The sequence below is a fragment of the Eptatretus burgeri genome, chromosome 2, assembly GCF_056783735.1.
Source record: "Eptatretus burgeri isolate ZD-2024b chromosome 2, Ebu_testis_v1, whole genome shotgun sequence".
Lineage (NCBI taxonomy): Eukaryota > Metazoa > Chordata > Myxini > Myxiniformes > Myxinidae > Eptatretus > Eptatretus burgeri.
Window position 1 is genome coordinate 132185638 of NC_140962.1, and position 23791 is coordinate 132209428.

The window sequence follows — 23791 nt, forward strand, 5'->3', positions numbered from 1 at the left end:
CAGGCACAATTGGGAGATGTCTTGGAAAAGGTGAAGCGTTATGAAGAATATATCGAGGAGGTGCAAAGTGGAGTGGACGAGTCACAACGGCACGCAGACGCGCTTCAGAAAAATTACGTGTACGGGGGGACACAGCGATTGGACGATTTACTGGAACGAATTCGGTGGCAAAAACATGACTTGGCCAATAGAGTCGACAAATTATGTGGGAAAAAGAATTTGGTAGTGTTTTATACCCGTCAGTTGGAATATGCGAAGAGCAAACTGAACAAAAGAATAGAGGAACAGCAGATTGGTATCTCCCAGGAAAGGAAACAATGGGAGGAAGAATGGAAAACCGAGCTCGAAAAGAAACAAAAGGAGCACGACTTGGAAGTAAAACAATTAATGGAAAAATTATTGGAGGAAGCAAGGCGGTTCAAAGAACTGGAGGGGAGAGTGAGGGAAATACAGTTGGAAGAGAAAAAATGTGAACACGATGGGGAGTTGGAACAATTGAAGGAAGAGATAAGAACAGGCAATCGGGAAAGAGAAAGCCTAGAAAGGAAGATAAAAAGAGGAGAGAGACAGCTGGAGGAAAGGACAGAGGAATTGCTGGAAAAGTCAGAACAGTTCAAAGTACTGCAGGGAGGAAGGAGAAAGGAAAACAAAGCTCGAAAAGGAAAAACGCAAACAAGATGGGGAATTGGAACTACTGAAGCGAGAGGTAAGGGCAAGCCAGTTTAAAAGAGAAATCCTGGAAGGGGAGATAAGAATGGGAAAGGAATGGCAGAAAAAACTAAATGAATACAGTAAAAAAGGGACGAATTGAGGAGGGAAGCGGTGGAAAGAAGAGATGAAATGAGTGAAGAAGCATGCAAATTGAGAAAGGAATTGGAAAAGAAAGTTTCTGAGTTACAGAAACACCAAAACAAAGAGAGGGAATTACAAAACGAGTTGAGGATGGTGAGAGAAGAAAGAACGACAACGGAAAATGAAACGTTAAGAAACCACACTGTACAGATCGAACAGCTGGAAGCGAAGGCCAGATTAAAGAATGAGACGCAAGAAAGAGTAATGATGGAAGAACGAATCAGACAGGAGAAGGAAGTCAGCCAACTGAAAGAAATAACGAGATTGCAGAATGAGGAACAAGAAAGAGTACTGAAAGAACAAGGAATGAGACAGGAGAAGGAAATCAGCCAACTGAAGGAAACCACGAGATTGCAGAATGAGATGCAAAAAGGAGTAATGAAGGAAGAACAAATAAGACAGGAGAAGGAAGTCAGCCAACTGAAAGAAATAACGAGATTGCAGAATGAGGAACAAGGAAGACAGTGGAATAGGAAATACAAAGAACAAGGAATGAGACAGGAGAAAGAAATCCGTCAATTGAAGGAAACGATGAGATTGCAGAACGAGGAACAAGAGAGACAGTGGAATAAAAAACTGAAAGAGTATGAATTTGAAACTGAACGACAAAAGGAAAAAATAGGTTGGAATACGAGGAGAAGTTGAAGGAGCAAGGAATGAAGCAGGAAGGAGAAATCAGGAGATTGAAGGACACAAGGAGATTGGAGAGGGAAGAACGAGAGGAACAATGGAATAGAAAGCAAAAAGAGCATGAATCTGAGGTTGACCAATTGAAAGAAAAGCTGAGGCTGGAGTACGAGGAGATAGACAAAGAACAGCGAATGAAACACAAAATGGAGATGAACCAAATGAAGAAAACCATGAAACTGGATAAGGAAAGACAGGAGAGGAAACGAGGAAGAGTAATGAGACAGCAGTGAATGAAACACAAAAAGGAGATTAACCAAATGAAGCAAACCATGAAACTGGAGAAGGAAGGACAGGAGAGGAAACGAGGAAGAGTTGTGAGAGAACAGCGAATGAAACGCAGGAAGGAAATGAGCCAATTGAAAGAAACAATGAGATTGGAAAACAAAGAGCAGGAGGAACAGTGGGAGAGAAAACAACAACTATATGAGTGTGAAATTGAACAACTAAAACGGAGAGCGAGATTGGAGTCAACGGAGATTGAGGAGCTCCGGAGGGAGAACGAACAGCTAATGGGGCTCAGAGAGAAAGAACGACTCAGATGGGAAGGAAAAAGGAACCAGGAAGAGACAGAAATAAGGAACAAGGAGAGAAAATGTATAGAGACACGGGAGACAAGAGACGAGGTGAAAGTAATTGGGAGGGAAAGAAAAGAACAATTAAGACGGAAAGCAAGGAGGAGGTACGCGGAGATCGTGAAAGAGCAAGGAGTGAAACAGAGGGAAGGACGGGAGCGACTTAAGGAGAAAGCAAGGTTGACCTACATAAAGATAAGGGAAAGACGCCAGAAAGAAGCAGAGACTAATAGACACGAGGGGACAACAGAAACTAATAAATGTACAGAGACACGGGAGATGGGAACGACAGAGGGAAGACGACACGATGAAGACGGGGTTAGAGACGAACACACACACACGGAGGTAGTGGAGGGCCATGAGGGGGAGCTGGCGGACTGGGTGGAGACCCAGTGCACGCAGCGGGATAGCCTCCTCCAGGAACGAGGGGAGGGAGTATGCCCCCTTGAGGCGAGTCACGACCAGGTGGGTTCGGTCGTGCTTTGCGAGGTCGAGGGGAGGAGTGCTGTGGACAGGTGCACGGAGAGCTTGGGGGGTATAGAGGCCCCGGAGACCCTTGTGGGGACACGAATCCCCAGTGTGGTTGTCCCTGTGTGTGTGGTGCAAGGTGTGAGTGCGTCCCCGTGTGTGGAAGCGACCCCGTGTGTGAGTGGTGTGGTGGCAAGTGTGCCGCAGGGCGTGCTTCCCACCGCGCCGTGTGTGTATGAAACACCGCGGGTGAGTGCCCCACATGTGTGAGTGGTATGGTTTGTGTGAGGGAAATGGCATGATGAGTGAGGGAGACAGCGTGTGCAAGGTCGCTGTGTGTAAGGGAGATGTCGGTCGGCATGCGTGAGCATGCAGCCGTGTCTCCCGGGGTGAATATAATGGAATGGAGTGTTCGCGTCGTGACACGCAGGAGTGCGTGTGTTGAATGGAGGCGACGACATCGACATGTGAGTAACAAAAGCCGAGTAGCGGCTGTAGATGTTTCAGGGACCGTGCCGGGTTCACCCAGCAGCGAGCGCGAGGTCCGTGCTGTGCAATGCACGAGGCCCCCACGTGCTCGCTTACGAGAGTGAAGTCCCGGTCCGGAAACGAGCGCGGTGAATGTTGCCGATCCCGCGACGGACAAAGTTTAGGCAGGATTTCGGATTTGGACCGGACGGGTTCTCCACGCGGGCGTGTGTGTTGGGCCCCAACGGGCAAAGCACATGTGTTCGCGTGGGGAACCCCTCGAGACGTGGGGCTTGTGTTTTTTTTTATGCGCACGGTGACGTCATGGCTGCACGTGGGGTTGGGATCCGGCAGGAGGGGTATCCCTGCCGGATGGCACCGTCCAAGGAGGGACGAGGTACACGTGCAGCTGCATGACGTCACGGGCAGGTGCAAAGTGCACGAGCTGTGAGTTGCCACGCTGGTGCTGCGCAAAATTTGAAAAAAAAAGCAAGCCTCGCTTTCGGGTGAACAGGATTCCCGGGCAAGGGGTGGATGATCTCCTTGGCCTGGGCACAGGATGAAACTAGTTAGGGGGAAGTGTTAGCTTAGCTAGACCGACTTCATGGGGCAGGGGTAAGTCCTCATGGAGTCCGTGGAATGGATGAGTTAGAGGGATTGTAGCGAGATTTAGGTTGGGAAATTGATTAATGGGATTATTTGGAGACAGTGACAGACTTGTGGATGTGTAGCGGGGACGTAGCTTAGCTACGTAGTGTTAAATGGAACGTGCTATAGTTTAAGGGACGACGTGGGAGCACGAGTTAGTTAGGGGAAGTAGTTAGAAGGATGGCAGAGTTCAGCGGTGTGTGTGCTGAAGAGTTGTGAGGTGAGTGCATGTGCTTGGTGAGTGAGTGAGGCCAGCGGGTCTGTGTGTATGGAGCGAATGGGGAATGCATGGTGCGATGAGTGATTGGGGGGAGGAGTGACTCCCGCCCATGGGACCCCCGGGGTCAGTATAAAGTAAGTTAGCTGGGTTAGTCAAATTGAAAAATGGAAGTCGTTTTGCTGTTGGTGGGAGAGTAGGCTCAAAACCCGTTTGGAGGGGTGCAGGAGCCCTGTTGACGGGCTGGGAGCGTGGCTGCGAAAGGTGAGTATCACTGAGTGGGTACCCCGGGCACCAGGCTAGTCGGCCGTAGTAGGCCAAGGGCCCATGGGGGGCCGGGATAGCGTAGTGGGCACGGGTGCGTCCGCTTGGTGCGGGGCCCAGGGCGCCATTAGCTGCGTGGGCTGTGTTGTGGGCGCGGGTGACGCTCGGAAAGGGGCCCGTGAAGCCAGCCTGCCACGTGTGCGTTACAGGGGAGGTGCCATGGGGGGCACTCCCCGGTGTTTAGGGAGCTGGTAGGCTTGGAGGCAGTGTAGTGCCCGGGGGTGCCATAGCTGGAGATTCGGCAGAGGGTCGTGCCTGCCAAGGGGAGCCACGCGTCCCAGCCATGAGACCGTGTGAGGGCACGGAAAGAAAATTGGGGGGCAAGGCCCGAAATTGTGAGGACACCAACACAGGCGACGGGAATCTGGGTTTATAGAACCAATAGTTTAAGCGAGAGGCGCTTGTTGAAAGCCCGGGGTAGTTTCACAGTTAAATGGTTAGGGTAGATTAGGAGTGTACCCCTCCACACCATCCATCCCCTCGCTCTCGTTGTGGGCCGCTGGACCCACTTTGTGTTATAGATCGCTGAACTCTGGGGAGGCCATCCTGAGGCTTAGATTGGGCCTCGACACAGGACGCTAGCTCTCCCTTGTTCCCCTCCGGGAAGGGAACGTAGGGATTGGGAGTAGGATAGTAGACAGGATAGGTTAGCCGAACAAGGACGATAAAGGGGGTTAGGGGACGAATTATAGTGGGGAAGTAAAAATAAATAAAACCAAAAAAAAAAAAAAAGTTGGGGATAAATTGGGTTTTACAAATTAAGGGAGTGGGTATGTACAGTGACAGGCAAAGGCGATAGGTGGGAGGGAGACAGGTAGGTAGGTCTGAGCCCGCCTTCCGAGTGGCCAGCACCACCGCACTCCCTCCACTAACCTCCACTGAACGGCAAAGGCTGGCCAGCTTCATCTGCTGGCTGTGTTGCTGCAAGGCCTGTGCCGGCCCACTTCATCTGCCGGCTGGCTGTTTTTCTTCAAGGCCTGTGCCGGCCAGTTCGTCTGCCGGCTGTGTTTGCCTGCAGCGGCCTTCTTCTGCAGGCTGTGTTTGCCTGCTCACCTTTGCCATGCCATGCCCACTGCCCCTGTTCACCAGCCCCGTTCAATTTTTGCTTTGCCCCCCCCCCCCTGTTCATTGCCATGTGCGCCAGGATCAAAGCAACAGTTTGCAAGCTGCAAGAACTGCCCTGTTGGCAGCTACAACACGGGCCTGCAGTGGCGGCCCGTGCACCGTGTTTGTGTCCATCCATCCGTTGTGTTCATTGCGTGTGCCACTTGAGCTGGCACGGAGACTGCGTTTGTGCAGCCCATGCACCGTTGTGGTTCACTGCGTTCAGTTCAAAGGGAGAAGCCTTGGACTGCTTGTGAGCAGCCGGCCACGTTCCCTGTCACCTGCATTGTTTGAGCCAGAGACTGCATGCGAGCAGCCTGGCTCCCTGCTAACTGCTTTCTTTTTGCAGAGTTCATTGATCCTGGGCCATGGTTTAGTGTAAAGTTAGTAAATTAAGGTAAGATGTACTGTAAATATGAGTGCGCCCTCGGCATGTATGTCTTAGCGCCGGCAATTTTATTTAAGTCGTCCGTGTGAGTGGGTTTGTTTAGTTAGTTACTCAGCCCTCAGGTTATTTATTTTGGGGACACGAATACCATGAATATCGCACTCAGGGATCCGTAGGTAAAACGTACTAGGGGAGAACTACACATGATGGCACACGAAAATTTGACGACTCGGGACGAGTCTGTAAAAAGGGGAGGGGGTAGTGTTGTGGTTGAGGAAATTCGCAAACCACCATTCAGGTCCCGTAGGTGAGATATCTCTGTAAGTATATGTGTAGTTAGCCCAAACCCGTTGTTTAGAGGGAATAAATGTGATTCATTCGGGCTGCGACCCTTCAAGATCGCCGTTTTTCTGTTCTATCTTTATTTTGAACCAACCACGTCTCAACCGCCATCACACAACAACCACCAACCGCAACGCCGCTTCACAACAACAACAACGCCAACAGCCACGACCTTTACCGTCACAACTCGCTCTCGCAATCATCGCATCACCGCCATTCCAAGCGTCACCGTGGCCAGGGACCACCACAATAAACCCTCCACCACCTTCACCTCTCCTCCTTCTGCCGCCATTCCCGCACCGCTTGTGGGCACCGATCCTGGACTCGTACAGGGCGCGCGCCGAGCAGCGGGTGCAAAAAGCGGCCTTTCCAGGGAAGTCGGATCAGGAATGATTCACGCCCACTTCTGTTCCGTCCTATCAGCAAGTGCGGGGCGATTTGGCCCCGCCTCCAGGCGCGTCGGAGTTGAATCGATATATGCAGATTCGCGGATCAGGAATGATTCACGCCCACTTTTCCTCCGTCCAATGGGCGAGCGTGGCTCCGCCCCCGAGCCGATCCTGATCCAAAAATCTGCATATGGTTTCTCCTGTCGCACTATAAAGCGCCGAGCGCGGGGTGAATTGAGTCGAGTTGAGAGTTTCTGTTTCGGGCTCGGGCGAGTTGGAGAGGTGTGGCAGCGGCAGAGAGAAGAGCTTCTGTTTCGGGCTCGGGCGCGTTGTGGCGGCGGCGAAGCGTGGCAGCAGCAGTAGTCAAGACGGGGTTCGGAGTCTGTCGGGGAGCTGCGGAGAGGGGAGGCCGGGAACGCGGTCGAGGTCGCAGTGGAGTCGCTCGTCGCGGGACCCAAGCAAGCCAGATATCCTCTTTCCCCAGAGCATCAACAACCCCCCCTGTTTCCCCCCGCGCTGAGATAGTGCGAGAAGGGGGCCCCGTTCCCACCCCATTCCAGGCAGTGCCAGCGAGGCCCGCGGAGGAGCGCGGAGTCGGGGCGCCACCGCCATTGTGCGGCTCATCACCAGACGGGTAGGCTCGACGCAGTCTCGGCCCCAGGCCCGTCTGCCCCCTTGTAGTTGAGGGTGGCCCCTTTTTCTTTTGCTTTGGAGTATATGTGTTGTCGGCGCCGTCTGTAAAGTAAAACTGTGTAAGTGTTGCCGTGTGCTCGCGTAGTCGGTAGTAGATCTGCATTGTGTTTCTTTTGTGACATTTGCTTTTGGTGCATAATTGTTGTAATTGTATATGTGTGCTTTCCGTTTGCCGCGGAATAAATGTGCCTTATGTTGAACTGTTTTTTCCGTTTCGCTTCGTCTTTTCTTTAATTGAATCTCCATCTTACTTCACGTAAAGGGTTGGTCATGGGCTAAATACGCCCAATAACTAATCGGAACCGTCGAGGTTGACGATAACACCGCTCGGTTATCCCGATAGTACGGAACGGGTCGCGTAAAGTGGCCCGTGTCCAAAGTCGAGCTGCGGCAAGGTGCGATCGCCCGGTCTACCCTCCGTGTGGGTACTTAGGTAGGTCGAATTTGGCGAACAACCCTATCCCACGCGGGGGGCCGATTGGCACGATCGTGGTGAGGCCGAAAGGCCCACCCGTGACTAGTTCCCGGCGTTAGTCCGAGAGGGTCACGACGGAATTGTCCGTCCGGTGGGCGACGTGCCGCGATTCGAGTTACGTGGCCGCTCGCACGCCGGCGGGCGTGAATTCGCAACAATAGCATCACCTGTGGTCAAGTGATTATAGGCCTGCTTACAGGGGAATTCGTGCATTGCGTTCTTCCAAGCCTGTCCCTGGTGTACTGCAGTTAGAGCGGAGGGTGGTGGGCTTTTGACAGAGGAGTCCGACGTGAAGGCCCGCTGGGCCAGTTACTTTGAGTGGCCATAACAGGCCAATCCACCAGCTGTTGAGTTGGATGTCAGGGGTGTTACTGTCCCTATTGCGGCATTACTGACCCTCCAATCAACTGTGATCCACGTTTGTTTGTGGAAACACAGGCTGTGGTGAACCAGTTGAATTGAGGAAGAGCTCCTTGGATCTGTGGCATCCATGCTGAACCTCTCAAGGCTGGTGGAAATGCTGCACTCATGTCATTGCATGCAGTTCTGTGCTCACCTGGAACACAGGCATCATCCCAACTGACTGGAAGATGGGCCTTGTTGTCCTTCTCTGGAAAGGGAAGGGTGATCGCCAGGACTGCAACAACTGCCAAGGGTTGATGCTGCTCTCAATGCTGGGCAAGGTCTTTGCTCGGATAATTATTGATCATCTTATTGATCATTCAGCACCATCTGCTTGAGCACCAGCGTCGTCAGGCTTTAGAAAAAATAAGCCAACGATTGACCAAACAGGCCTTGCTATGCTGGTCCTCACCAAATGCAGATGAGTTTCGGCAGGGGCTGCTTGCAGCCTATGTTGATCTCTGCAAAGAATTTGATTCAGTGAATCGGGATGCCATCTGGAGGATTCTTAGTCTTCGTGAGGTGCCACCAAAACTGATCAATCTGATGTCCGAACTTTACTCTGCTACTGAGAGTGCTTTGAGATGTGGTGATACCATCTCAGACTTATTTCCAGTTGTTACTGGCATTCGTCAAGTGTGTGTACTGGCCCACACACTTTTCTGTGCTTGTACGGACTGGATTCTGGGGAGGATGGTGGAGAGATCAAGCTGTGGTGCGTCGTTTGGGAATGTCAAGCTCTCTGACCTAGATTTCGCAGATGCTGTAGTCATCTTTCAGGAGACTCTTGAGATCCTTTGACTCCTCATTCAGCACCTCGAGGATCTCCAGAGCCATTGGGATGACAGATTTCCTGGGTCAACATTAAGATCCAGGCTTTCAATGACATCTTGGATACTGCTATCTTGTCTGTACCGTTTGTGGTGAGGATCTTGAGTCACAGAAAGATTCAGTTACCTTGGCAGTGATATTCATGTCTCTGCTGGTTGTGAGCCAGAGGTCAATAGACATCTGGGTCAGGCCTGGGAGTTATGCATTCATTGGATCATGGGGTGTGGTGCTGTCCGTACCTGTGCAGGAGGACGGAAGTCCTAGTCTTCAGGTCCATGGTGCTTCCAAACTTGCTCGACAGATGAGAGACTTGGACTCTGACCAGGGATCTGAGATGAAGACTCAATTCCTTTGGTGCCAGGTCTCTTCGGAGAACCCTTGGCGATCACTGGTCAGACTTTGTGTCCAACGAGCGGTTGCTGAGAGAGACTCAAATTAGATTTGTTACCTGCATGGTCCGTGAGCATCAGCTGCGGCTATATGGACATGTGGCTCGTTTTCCTAACGCTGATCCTGCTCACCAGATTCTCTCAGCATGGGAGCCTCGCGAGTGGATGAGGCCAATGGGCCAACCATGTTCCTCATTGTTGCAGCAGGTTGATCAGCATCTCAAGGAGATGGGGATGGGCCAGGCATCTGCCTGGGGGATGGCCAGACGAGGGCCCCTGGAGTACCAGTGGAAAGTGACACAGCGACGCGCTGCTCCGGCACATGCTCCCGTATCTGACCTAACCCACTACCGACATTCACGCTGACGAAACAGATCATTAATGCCTTCGTGAGATAACTTTGGCACTGCATTCATTGACATGAGAGAGACAATTGGGGAAAGCATGAGACAGATTTGCTGATCTTTGCAATGAGTCTTAATTGGGGAAAGCACGACACAGATTTGCTGATCTTTTGCAATGAGCTTTGCAGAGCTCTTCACGTCCCTTAATGGAGGTTGACCGGTAGGTGTCAGTTTCCACACAACCACTATGGAGGGTGCCGAAAGCCAAGTCAGTTCTTTATCGAGACGCTCAGTTCATCGGGAACCCACCATAAGATAGCCGTGAAGTTCATGGCAGTGAACCCTTGTGCATTTGAGATGTTTCAGTGGCGCTGCTCTTCACCATGACCACACCATTTATCCTCTGTTCCTCCACTACATTAAGACCTGGATGACTGCACTAAGACCCACAGTTCCTCGCAACACCAACAAAATGAGCACCCTGTTCCGACGGTTGTAATTGAATAAAACAGATGTCCATGAACCGAATAGATGCCACATGGAACCAGCTGGAACCCAAAATAGATACCACGCCATCCTTTTATTCGCACCCCCGGGCATGTGACCATGCTTTCAGGGATTGTTGATCCAGGAATTTGCTTGCGCCCTTTGGCCGATTTGGTACCTCCTGTGGGGGTGTGATCACTTGGCAATCTGCAAATGTACACACGGCCTTCTGACCCATTAGATGCCTTTCATAGGGGGTGGGGAGTGGGGTACGTGAATGCCTGTTTATCTGCTATTTTCCCCAGGCTATGGAGCTTTCCCCCAGGTGTAACCGAGCCCAGATGGTACTGGTAAAAGTTCCATTTGCATTGGGGGGGGATGAAAGACAGATGCAGGGAAAGGCATATGTTACAGAGAAGGAACATTGGGGTGAGAACACACTATGGAAGGTGGATGGTCTATCTATTGCATAGGCAACGCATAGCTATCCACACTGAGGACATTACACTTAACTAAAGGTGATGCTATATGAATGATTCTTTAACCCCTAAATATAATTTCTGCAACACTATCCCCTCCATTCCTCCTTCAGCCTTTTCATTCAAAAGGGGGGCATGATACTGGGCATGACCCCATTTATGAACAGTATAAGTCTAAACTCGCATGTACAAAAATTTCAAAAGTTCAGTTCTTATGCTAATGCAGTGCATTTAGAAGGCTTCTCATCCACTCATTATGCACATACTTGTACAGCACTAAATTTGGATGCAATTTAATAACATGTGGTTGGGAAAGGGAATGGATGCACCAGGAGGGCTTTTTCTCCTTTAGAGTCTATTTGAAGTTTTTATCAGTGTCTGGCCCCTCTCACTTGGTAACAGGCCCCTCCCGACCCCAATGCTATCTCTCAGGGCCCTGGGTCTTGGTGCAACATGCATCCCTGGCAACCACAGAGCTACAATAAGTCCTCGCCATTGAGAGAAAGGGTCAAAAACGACATAGTACTGTTTTGCATATTAGGCCCTATATTAATGATATTTCAAAAATGTATTAGGCCCTGATATGTTCTCGTAGATCAGGCATTACGTGGCAGAGGTATGCGCTCCACCGAGTTTTTTTCATGGCCGCTTATAATAACAAAAGTAATAATAACAATAATGATAATAGCATAATATTAATGTTCTTACAAAACAATATTAACACTAATAAATAGCCCCGAGTGGGCTGACTTGAGATTGTAGTTCAGACCTCTGCTGAATCCAAAATCTGGGAAATGTCACAGACATTATACTGGAATCAATTTGGGGGAACCCCTCTGGGAGCCCACCGATCCACAATTGAAAAATTTAAGACCGAGTGATCCTGCAGACCATCGTGTAGTAGGCTTGTATCGGATTTCAGAGCAATCGGTTGGGAAATAAAGGACAAGTAGGGTTCCAAAGTTTCAGGAGCTAACCTCCCTGGGAGCCTTCATGATCCAAAATCGAAAAATTGAAGCCTGAGGCATTCATTGTGCAGGCTACTCTCTTGTATTCATGTGTCAACTTTCAGAACCGTCAGCCGGGTGATAAAGGAGGAGTAGCAAAAATTGCAAAGAGTTAACGGATGACAGGACAGACATCACGACCCATTTTGAAAGTTAATCTCTTCGAAGTGACTTCCGGTTCTGGGTTTGCAGCAATGGCAGGTTCTCTCAGGGGTCTCTGCCAACTTTCTCAAAGTTAAGTTTCCGGTTGTTATATGTGACGTTTTAACTGTTCATTTACTCACCTACATGTTTTTTCTGTGTTCCAAGCTCGGTTTTCTTTCAAAAATCATGCTATTTTGTGAGTTTTCATCGACCTTATCTTCACGGGTTCCTTGAGGCCGACCAATCCTTCCCCTCTAGGTGTAGGATCGTTTTTATTTGTATTCTCTCCCGATTACCTTCAATTCCTATTTTCCCCACGTCCCCATCCCTCCCAACTAAACACCGTTTATTGTCTTAAATTTAAATGAAAAAAACAAACAAAAAAAAACTACCTTTCCCCCTGCATGCCCACGAGTTCGGATCCTCCTCCTTTTTCTTCTTCTTCTTCTTCTTCCTCCTCCTTCTGCCGGAACACCATCTTTCTTCTACCTGAGCTGACCCACTCTCGCCATTACTTTTATGATTTCTTCCTACAACCTTCCATTCCCGAATCTTACCTAATCTTCAAAAATCCATCAAAAAATAATAATCTTCCTTGTATCCTTTCTATCTATCCACCTCCTGTAACCACGTGTCTCTCTCCCCTCTTCCTGGTACTTTTCATCGATCCATCAGTTTCACTCTGCGTTTACCGTTCCAAATTCACCATACACCTCCACGATTTCACTTAAACCTTTCCTTTTCCGAATCTTACGCAATCCTTATTAAAAAATAAATAAATAAATAAATAAATAAATTCACTTTTGACCACACCTCCCATAACCATGTGCTTCTCCCATAACCACATGATCTGTTTCCACCCTCTGCGTTTACCGATCCAAATTCACCATTCACCTCACGATTTTTCTACAACCTTTCCATTACCTAAACTGATGAAAACTCCCACAAAAATAATAACAATAATAATAATAACAATAATAAAGCGGTCTCTCATCATGTTTCATCTTCCTCATTCACACGTGTGGTTCTCATTACTGTATCATAATGCATGACTGTTTTTCTATTTCAACAGACTGCTCTCAAATCGACCTTTCCCTCATACCTTGCCGAAAAAGGTCTAACTTACAGTGTTTCTTCTCTCCATTCTCTTAATTCGCCTTAATTGCATTCATCAAGAAATGTCTTTCATCACATTTTTGACCTATAAAAAAAAAAACCCAGTTTGCTATGGGTGCTCGCTTTCCATCAACCATTCTTTTTTTTACAACTTCAGTGCCAACTCACCCCTCTCACCCCTCCCTCTCAAAGCAACCATCACACTCTTCTCCCTCCAAGTTTCTCTTTTACCTTTCTCAAAAACTCCCCCCTCACCTTTCTCCCTCAACTCTCCCCACTTGCCCTTTTCCAACCATTCAAGCCCCCCCCGCCCCTCACTCACCCTTCTCAAAGTTGCACCCCTCAGCTCACATCCACAAAGCTGCCTCCTTCCCCTACCCTCTCACCTCAATCTCATCAATCCACCTCAAATCCTCAACTGCCTTCTGCCCCCTCTCCTCCAGCACCACAGAGCCTTTTCTCCTCCTAATCCAGCCCCCTCCCCGAACAATTCTGCAATCCCCCACACTCTTTCAACAACTCTCCTTACCGCACCCAACCTCCTCCCTTGCCTACTCTCCACCTCCCCTCCCATCCCCTGCACCCAAAACCTCCTCCCCTCCCTCTTCATTAACAGTGTGGACCTCAAATATCCCAGGCCTTCGCTCAAAACTTACAGATATTTCCATCCAAGTTGCCACTGACAAACCAGACATAATCTGCCTCACAGAAACTTTCCTCCCTCAAGACGTCTCTGACTCACAAATATCTCTCCCTCATTACTCCCTCCTCTGGTATGACAGACCTGAGCCTCGTCCTGGTGGAGGAGTTGCTCTCTTCATCAAAGACTATTCCTCACTCTCCATGCACTGCCCTCACTCCCCCACACCCCCAGGAATACCTCTGGCTAGGGCTTCCCCTCAACTCCCACCTCATGTTTATATGTGTACTGTACCGTCCACCTAACAGTGATGACTCCATCTACACCTCACTATCCGAAAACATTGACCAACAAAAATCTTCTCATCCAACCTCTCTCTTCCTCATATGTGGTGACTTCAACTGCCATCATGCCAGTTGGCTAGGTGTGGGTACCTCTCTCACCTGTCGTGGAACCTCAGCAAAAGATTTCTGTGACTCATTGGGACTGACTCAATCAGTCAACTTCCCGACCGGGATCTCAACCAATGGCACCCCATCTCTTCTGGATCTGATTTTGACAAATTTCCCTGAAAATATCTGCTGTTATTCCTCCACTCCAATTGGTTCTTCTGACCACGTCCTTGTCAAAGTGGATATCTCTCTGGCTGGTATCAGAGAACCACCTCAGCACCATCGAGTCTGGCATTTTACTCAAGCTGACTGGCAGGGTCTCCAAGCAGCCATCAAATTTGTAGACTGGTCTCCCATCGCTGCTTTCTCCAACATCAACTCATCCTGGGAATTCTCTCAAAGAAACTTGCTCTCCCTCATGCACAGATTTATCCCCTCTTGTCTTTAGTTGGCCTACCCTTCCTCCCGCCCTTGGTTCACTGAAGCTTGTGGCGAGGCAGTTGTCCTGAAACAACTTGCCTTTGCTTCATGGAAAGCAAACCCAACTGAGGGTAATCTCAGTTCCTTCCATAAAGCTCGGAACAAGTGTGTATCTACCCTCAGGAGAGCCAGAAAACAACATCTTTCGAATCTCAAGTCTGAACTCTCAAACTTTTCTCCCTCCTCCAAATGCTGGTGGTGTCTAATCAAATCCGTTTCAGGTGTATGTTCCCCCTCCATCCCCCCCCCCTTACCTCAAATGGCCGCACTGCTGATACCGCACATGAAAAAGCTGAATGCCTAAACTCGTTTGCATCAAAATCTTGTCTCCGAAACCCATTGCTTTCTGTACCCACCTTACCCAGTCGCACCCAACTGTCCCTGGAGTCTGTGTCCTTTTCCTTTGACAAAGTGGCGAGTTTGCTGTCAAAGCTCAACTCAGATTCTGCAACCGGACCAGACAGCATCAGCCCATGTGTCCTAAAAACCTGCTCGCCTCAAAAGCCAGTCACCAACTGGGAATCCTCCGTCATGTAAAGTCCTTCCTCGGCCCACCTGAGCTCCTGACAACAAACAAAGCTTTCGTCCACAGGCTGATGGAGTACTGCTCTCCATTCTGGGCTGGTGCTCCTGCCTCTCACCTTTCTCGGGTTCACACTGTGGAAACCAAGGCATTTCGGATTATTGGTATCTACCGCAATGAGGCTGAGTTTTGGGCCTCTCACTCTCTCACTGCAGGCAGGTCGGTGGTCTTTCTGTCTTCTACCATGTCTCCTCTCCTGTCCCCCCCCCGACTCTGTCTGCAATTTGTCCCCAACATATGTCCGCAGGGCACTCTAGGTCCACCAACAACCCTCTTCTGGTAAAACTACCAAAATCAGGAATCATTGCTCACCTTCACTCTTTCATCCCTCTTTTTCCCCGCCTTTGGAATAAACTCCCACACTGTTCAATCCCATTCTTCCCTCCAGGCCTTCAAAACAGCTGTTCACCACCACCTGTTATTGTCCCCGATCGAAATCCTCGATCTTTTCTACCCCCGTTAATCTGCCCCAAACCTACCTCGTTCAAATTCCCTGCTTTCCTTCATGAAAGTCCCTGTAATGTCCATCTTGTATACCCCGTGTTCCCCACCCCATCCCTCTCCCTTCCACAGATCTAATGTCTCTGTTCCCCACTGTTTTGTCCCTCCCACTCCCGCTGCTCTTGTCTCATGCCCCCCTTGCTGTGCATTGTGTGTTAGCTCTCATCCGAGCCTCGAGAAGGTATACAAAAAAAAGTGATTTCATGCATTATGTGACACGATTTTCCATTGTTGTGAGATCTGATAATTTAAAGAAATAACGAGTCTAAAAACAAAGCCAATATACCTATTTACTTAAAACAAGTAAGCCTATTTTCCCTCCTTCTGAGATACACTAGAAAATCTGAAATTTCCAATGCATTAAACTTATCTTTTTCTCCTGTTTGGAGAATTATATTGAGCAAACAAAATTTTTTGGAATGCAACAGAATTAACGAGCTTCATTAAGCTATATGATTGAATGTATCCACTGCTTGACCTCACGCCCTATCCCCCAGATGGACTGCCAATCCATTGCATCTGTCAGATCTGTGTCAATAATTTCGGAGGTTTCGCGAGGTGCTCCATAGGGGATCAAAGCAAATCTGGTTTAAAAAAACACAATGGACTTTTTTTTAAAGTTATAACATTTGCGTGGACCCCGAACCGATGTACCATGTGACACATCAACAGCCAAGCAGGCAAGATGGCAGATTATCTGCAATGTATATTTCTTGGGTGATTGAACTTTGCGATATCTCCAGGGTTGTTCTACATTAAAAACAGCAACTCTTTTCTGGATAAAGTAATTATTTGAATGAATTCATTTCATTTCATTAACTGCTGCGTGCACGGTGAAGACCGGCTTTAAAGTTAAAGGGACCCCATATGATATGTAGTGACAGCCTGGCCAACCGTTCCTTATCAACCATTTAATTGGAGTCCTTGCAAGAGTGCTTAAGCCACTTGACGAATGCCATACAGGTGACAGCGAAACCACCCTACTTCCTTCTGAGCGAATCGTTCCCTCACTGCAGACACATTTTTCTCACCACGTCATTCAGAGCGAGCGGTCCGTGCTCCGTCACCCTGAGGGAGCGGTCCATGCTCCGTCACCCCGAGCGAGCGGACCGTGCTCCTTCACCCCGAGCGAGCGGTCCGTGCTCCGTCACCCCGAGCGAGCGGTCCGTGCTCCGTCACCCCGAGCGAGCGGTCCGTGCTCCGTCACCCCATGCGAGCGGTCCGTGCTCCGTCACCCCGAGCGAGCGGTCCGTGCTCCGTCACCCCGAGCGAGCGGTCCGTGCTCCGTCACCCCGAGCGAGCGGTCCGTGCTCCGTCACCCCGAGCGAGCGGTCCGTGCTCCGTCACCCCGAGCGAGCGGTCCGTGCTCCGTCACCCCGAGCGAGCGGTCCGTGCTCCGTCACCCCGAGCGAGCGGTCCGTGCTCCGTCACCCCGAGGGAGCGGTCCGTGCTCCGTCACCCCGAGGGAGCGGTCCGTGCTCCGTCACCCCGAGGGAGCGGTCCGTGCTCCGTCACCCCGAGGGAGCGGTCCGTGCTCCGTCACCCCGAGCGAGCGGTCCATGCTCCGTCACCCCGAGCGAGCGGTCCGTGCTCCGTCACCCCGAGCGAGCGGTCCGTGCTCAGTCACCCCGAGCGAGCGGTCCGTGCTCCGTCACCCCGAGCGAGCGGTCCGTGCTCCGTCACCCCGAGCGAGCGGTCCGTGCTCCCTCACCCCTCGTGAGCGGTCCATGCTCCATCACCCCGACTCCTGACGCCAGTAACATCCATCTCCTGCAAATGGACTTTTTCATGAACTACTGTTGTGTACTCATCCATTCCGATGTACTCGGTGTTACAAAGAGTAATTGGTTCTATCGAAGCAGTATCTTGGCCAGGTGTCATGCTGGACGCTTTGCCACCCTTCTTCCAGCAGTAGTTATGGTAGGAGTTTGGAATTTTGTCAAGGCTTCTGGGGATAGCTCGCTGACTCTTCTCGAAGAACACCCTGTATCTTTAACGTCCACCTACTAATGCCGGCAGACGGGGTGCCCAGTTTAACGTCCGTCCGAGTGACGGTACACACATTGATGAATCACCCAGCCTGTGAAACACCGGGATGATGGTTTTTAGTGGGGTCGGGACTCAAACCTAGGTGAGACAGCTTAGAGGCGAGTGTGCAAACACCTAAGCCATCCTGCCAGCAAGTTGTACACCAATAGTAATCCCAAATTACAGCAGGAATTTTTACCCCGTGGGGTCTTCCACCCCACGGGGTCGAAGCGCCGCTCGTGTTCTCTCTTTTCTTGTGTACAATTCATTTGAACGTCTATTTCTCCATTATTCGTGAACAGAATTCGATGAAAATTGACAGGCACATACTAAGCACATATGTGCAGGCACGAACTGAGCCCAAAGTGTGATTGCCGCCCTTCGGGCCGAGGAACGGCCCATTTTGGCCCATTCTCTTAAAATTGTTATTTCTCGGTTATTAGTGAACGGAACCGAACCAAACTTGACAGGTATATTCTAGAGACCATTCCCCAGGCAATAACTCAGCCCAAAGTGAGATTTCGGCCCCCTGGGCCAAGAAACGGCCTTTTTGGCCAATTTGCTTTAAATTGTTATTTCTCAGTTATTAGTGGACGGAACCAAACCAAACTTGACAGGTATATTAGAGAGACCATTCCCCAGGCATTAACTTAGCCCAACGTTCGATTCCAGCCCCTTCCGCCCATTTTCTTAAAATTGTTATTAAATATATATATATATATATATATATTAAATGAGCCTGGTGTTGGCGCAGTGGTTAGGGCAGCGGCTTGGGATCCAAAAGGTCCTGAGTTCAAGCCCCGTTGGGCCACTGAATTAATACACCAGGGGGTTGACTCAGCCTGTCATCCTTCCGAGGTCGGCGAAATGAGAACCAGTATACTGGGCCGGTGTATACCCCGGTTAAAATAGGTGTACCATATCCCTGTGTAGTAAGAGGCGACCAGGGTTGCGTCAGGAAGGGCATCCGGCGTAAAACATGTGCCAAATCACTATGCGGATGATACGGATGATCCGCTGTGGCGACCCCGAACGGGAGCAGCCGAAAGAAGAAGAAGAGAGATATATATATTAAATGTGCTGAGCGATGCCCAATGCAAAATAAAATCGCAAATGATGATATGAAACTTACCTCACTCTTGTGAGGTGTTCTGGTTTCTTTCTGATGTGATGAAAATCTTACCAAATTTCAAAACTATCTGTCGTCCGTGCTATTGCTCACTTGAGAGTTGTGGGAATGAACTCCCACGGGGTATGTTCGCAATTCGAACATGTTTTTGAAGTGATAATTGTTTGGCAAATTAAACACCAACTCAAAGCAACAAGTCCGTTCCAAGGGTAAGAGGGAGGAGGCGAATGAAATGGGTAACAGAATTTTCTTTTTCAATAAAAGCTATTGTACTACCAAAATACTGTATGTAGATTCTTACCTTAAATTTGACATCAGAGCCACAGCTGCAGACACAAAACGGCCCATGGATGAACAAAGCATCCTGCCCATCTTGCGTCTGCACAGTGAATCGAGGTAGAAAAGGGTGCCACAGCTGTCGGACAAAACCCAGAACAATCCCGCCGTGACCTTGAACCTCCATCTATGAAAGGGAATACACAAACAAAATTCATAAACTTGAGTGCATGTGTGCTGCGTCATGTTGAATAAAAAACAGAACTTTTGGCCCCTTTATTTATTTGAACTGATATAATTTATAAACCTCCAGTTTTATAGCTGATACAATGTATAACACCCCTCCCACCCACATACCTCGCCCCCCCCCACTTGCTGGTAATTGATAGAATTTATAACCTTCCTCCTCAGAACTGATATACTGTACCTTACAACCTCCTCTCTTTGCATCAATACATCTTATAACCACCCCCCCTTTCTACCGAGATATGCATTATAACCTCCGCCCTTTGCAATGATATACCTTATAAACTCCCCCCTTTATACCTTACAACATTCCCCCTTTGTACCAATATACCTTATAACATCCCCCTTTTATACTGATATACCTTATAAACTCCCCCTTTATATCAATATACCTTATAACTTCCCCACCTTTATACCGATATACCTTATAACCTCCCCCTTTATACCAATATACCTTATAACCTCCCCCCCCCACCTTTGTCACGATATACCTTATAAACTCCCCCTTTGTACCAATAAACGTTATAACCTCCCCCTTTATACCGATATACCTTATAACCTCCCCCTTTATACCGATATACCTTACAACATCCCCCCTTTGTACCGATAAACCTTATAACCGCCCCCTTTGTACCGATAAACCTTATAACCTCCCCCCTTTGTACCGATAAACCTTATAACCTCCCCCCTTTGTACCGATAAACCTTATAACCTCCCCCCTTTGTACCGATATACGTACTTATATCAAGTTTGGTCAAAAATCCCATCACTGGTTCACAAGTTAGCACAGTAACATAATTTTACCTAGCATGACCTCTGACCTTTGACCTCTTGACTCCAAAATCTAATCAGTTCATTTTTGCATCATTACACTTGTATCAAGTTTCACTTGGATCTCTTCAGCCATTCTTAAGTTATCACAGTAATGAAAACCTATCAAGGACACACGGACGCACAGATGCACGGACAACCCAAAAACATAATGTCTCCGGCGACCTCATCGGCAGAGGCATGAAAACAAAACCAAATCATAATACTCGTGGTGGAGAGGTGGTTGGGGGGGGGGGGGCAAAAGATGCTGAGAAGTCCATGGTTTTAAGATAACTAAATACAGTACAGCTAAAAGTAAACTTCCAAGGGTAAGAGCAGAGTTCATAACAGGCATGAGGACTCCATTCATACTAAGTGATAAACTCGATCCGTTCGCTCACCTCTGCAAGGCAAAGATTACACCAACAGCAGAGCCCCATGGGAAGTCGGAATGGTCGGATCAGAAAAAGGGGATTATTTTCAAGGGGATCTTTCACTGATAGAGTTAGAGGGCGATATTTTCTAAAACACAGCCGAGCGCAGCAATCCGATTGCTCTTTTGCTGTCCACAGGTGCTGCCCAAGTGAATTACGTATCTCATACTTGTTCCGCATGTGAAAATTGAAGACAACTGCACATGGGAGATACAGGAGTGTCACTTATGTCAGAGTTCAGATCAATGTCAGTTTCTTATTTTTTTTTTTTTAATTAACTTATCAAGCTGAGGAATTAAAGCACTCCATAGTTTAATTTGCATGTGCAATAAAAAGGAGGTAAACATTCAGCAACTATATTTGTTTACCTTCCACCAGTTCCTTCTTCTGTTTAATTATCAGCTGGTCGATCTGAAAAGAGAAAGTTAAAAAAAAAAATTAAGCATTTGACAATGAAACTCCTTTTCGACAACAATAAATGCATCAGCGAGGACCTTCAACGACAAAGTCAACCAAAATGGAACAGATGTTAATAGTAGAATATTCGTAAGTTTTGTCAGGGGCACGGAGTGGGCTAGTCGATCTGAACTTTGCACAACTTCGCATAAAAGACATCCAGAGCTGCCACATCTGATTGTGCATTTGACAATAGTAATATAATGACTTCTCTTACAAGGATCTTCAATGCAGGAGGACACCATTAGGCCCATCAAAGCTTAAGCTATTATGACCAACCTATGGTTGTTTGTCCATACTCTATCCTATTGAAATGCTGAGCATCAAACAAGGAAGCAGCATGTACAATTTTTAATTCTTTGGTAAGACTCGGCCGTGGTTCGAACCACCGACCTAGACTCAGAGTGGACAATAACCATTGCACCACCAAAGCCGGTATAAAAACCCCTCAGACCTTCGGCTGCAAAAAACAGCTGCAATAAAATAGTTGCGAAAATATATCCACCTCTACCAGGAGCGCAACCAGAATATTATTTAGGAGAGGGCTCAGGTTACTTGCAAAGTAAAGGCCCTGTCACACCTTAACGATTTAGCCAGCGTATGCCGACGTATGAAAAATTTGTCTGAAATGCTGGCACATGTCGAATACGTTATGGGTAAGTTTGTATACGTTAAGAACATGCTGGCATACGTCGTAGTATGCCGAGCTCGTCGACAAATTTTCCATGCTTGAAATTTTTAGACGTATGCCAGCGTATGACTCTCACGTTCCGCATACGCTGGCCATAAGTTGTAGGGCACGTTACGCGATCGTTGACACACGTCGACACATGTTACTTGTAAGTTACTCATAAGTTGAAACACGTCAAGGTAATGTTTAGCATCAGTGTTCCAGACTCCATGGTTTTTTTTTTTTTCTTCGGCATGACGGTGATGTTGACACTTCGATTTATAGTGCGGTTATAATATGTTATAATTAATAGGCTAATTCAGCGTACGCCAACGATTTAAATCATAACCGCACTAGAAATCGAAGTGTCAACATCACCGTCATACTGAAGAAAAAAACAAAAAACAAAACCATGGAGTCTGGAACACTGACGGGTTCCTCCTGTGAACCCCATTTTTGTATACCAATTCCCCTAAACTTTGCCAATATGCCTTTATACGGTAGCTGTAAGTTAGTAACACATTCAGTAAGTTCTGTGGTCGTCTGGAAGACGTCACATACATCTACATACGTCAATGTGCGTTGGAGATATGTTACACATAGGTTCAAAGCAAGTTACTCATAGGTTCAAAGCACGTCACTCATAGGTTAGAAATAAGTTTCGGGTACGCTGAATATTACCTCGACGTGTTTCGACTTATGAGTAACTTACAAGTAACGTGTGTCAACGATCGCATAACGTGGCTACAACTTATGCCAGCGTATGCGGAACGTGTGCGTCATTCGTTGGCATACGTCGAAAAGTTTTCAACATGCTGAAAATTTGTCGACGTACTCGGCGTACTACGACGTATGCCAGCGTGCTTCAGCATGCTCTTAACGTATACAAAACTTACCCATAACGTATTCGACGTGTGCCAGCGTATTCAGCAAATTTTTCATATGTCGGTATACGCTGGCTAAAACGTCAAGGTGTGACAGCGACTTGACACTTCGATGTCTAGTGCGGTTATGATTTGAATCATCAAGCCGCAGCCTTTTAATAGGCTACACCACGTGATCGTCGGCGATACGCTGCCGCGCGCTATGCATAAGTTAGACTATCGTTGGGCATAGGTTGTGAACGCCGACTACACGCTCAGCATTCGTTGGTATAAGTTATCGAAATGTTATCGAAACGTTCTGTGTACATTACTAATACGTTATGCATACGTCCAACTCGTTATGAATACGTCCAAAACTGGAAAAAAAAACATCAATAGTTCAGCGTACGCCAGCGTTTTACATACATTTTGATACCTTGCCATACGCTGGCTTAAACGTCAAGGTGTGACAGGGCCTTTACAGAGATACAGAAAATATTACAATACAAAATCAAGGTGGCAGGGAGAGAGAGCGATTATTGGTAATCTTCTCCATACTCTTACAATGAAGGTTTGTAGAAAATTTGGTGACAAAAGGTCAAATGGTAATAAAAAGATGATGCCATCGGCATAAAATTTTCCGCTTTACTAATATCCATCATTTGATTCAGTTACCTATTTGATGACCATCAGCAATTTGATTCATTAAATTGGTTTTGAAAGGGGGGGGGGGCAAAATAAAAAATAAATTTTAGGCCTTACATTTGTTTTAATATTTTTTTCTGTGGGAAACCTTGCAGCTGGCTGGTAAGTTTGCCAGCAGTCATTGCTAGTCAAAAACAGGCAATGCTCGCTGTTCGTATGCAGCAGGTGGCTGTGGATTAGCATCAGTTCTGGCTGGGGTGTGGCAGTGGCACTGAAGCATTGGACACTGTAGTTTAGAGCAAGGATATGGAATTTGGCCAGGGTGCAAGCGATAACTCACAGACTCTTTCAGAAGGACACCATGGCATTTTTAATGTCTGCCGATTAATCCTCCTGCTTTACGTCCATCCGAGGGACATTGAATACATTGATGCCTTGCCTGTGAAACATCAGGATGGTAATTTATAGTGAAGGTGAGATTCGTACCCTGGCTAGACAGCTCAGAGGCGAGTATGCATACCTCTCGGGCTTCGGCCAGCTCGAGGGCATGCACAATCACGTGTTCATCTTCCACTCGGTGCAACTCCCAAGGTCAAGTAGCTTGCAGTTTGAAAATAAATTGAATTATCAACAACTAGAGTTCATAGGACACCTTACCTTATGCAGTTTCTAAGTATATAATTCAATTGAAATGAAATAATGATTTTAAAGGTCGTATGAAAAAAAATTCCCGACGTCTACCGCCATTGAGGGTGTCAGTGTCTCATACACCACCTTATCTAACATGTCCAAGTACTGTACTACAAAACT

The 23791-nt window shown here is 48.0% G+C and overlaps 1 protein-coding gene across 2 annotated transcripts in view; it reads right to left on the reverse strand.

Moving 5' to 3' along the window:
* Nucleotides 1-23791, reverse strand: part of LOC147033170 (phospholipid scramblase 1-like) — a 145711-nt gene that overhangs the window by 88595 nt on the left and 33325 nt on the right. For both annotated transcript variants that reach the window (XM_085871292.1, XM_085871293.1), the window contains exons 4-6: nucleotides 20716-20758; nucleotides 20315-20544; nucleotides 18883-19044 (exon numbers count right to left, since the gene is read on the reverse strand). In XM_085871292.1, coding sequence (XP_085727418.1) covers nucleotides 18883-19044; nucleotides 20315-20544; nucleotides 20716-20758 — 435 coding nt within the window. The remainder of the gene's footprint in view (nucleotides 1-18882; nucleotides 19045-20314; nucleotides 20545-20715; nucleotides 20759-23791) is intronic.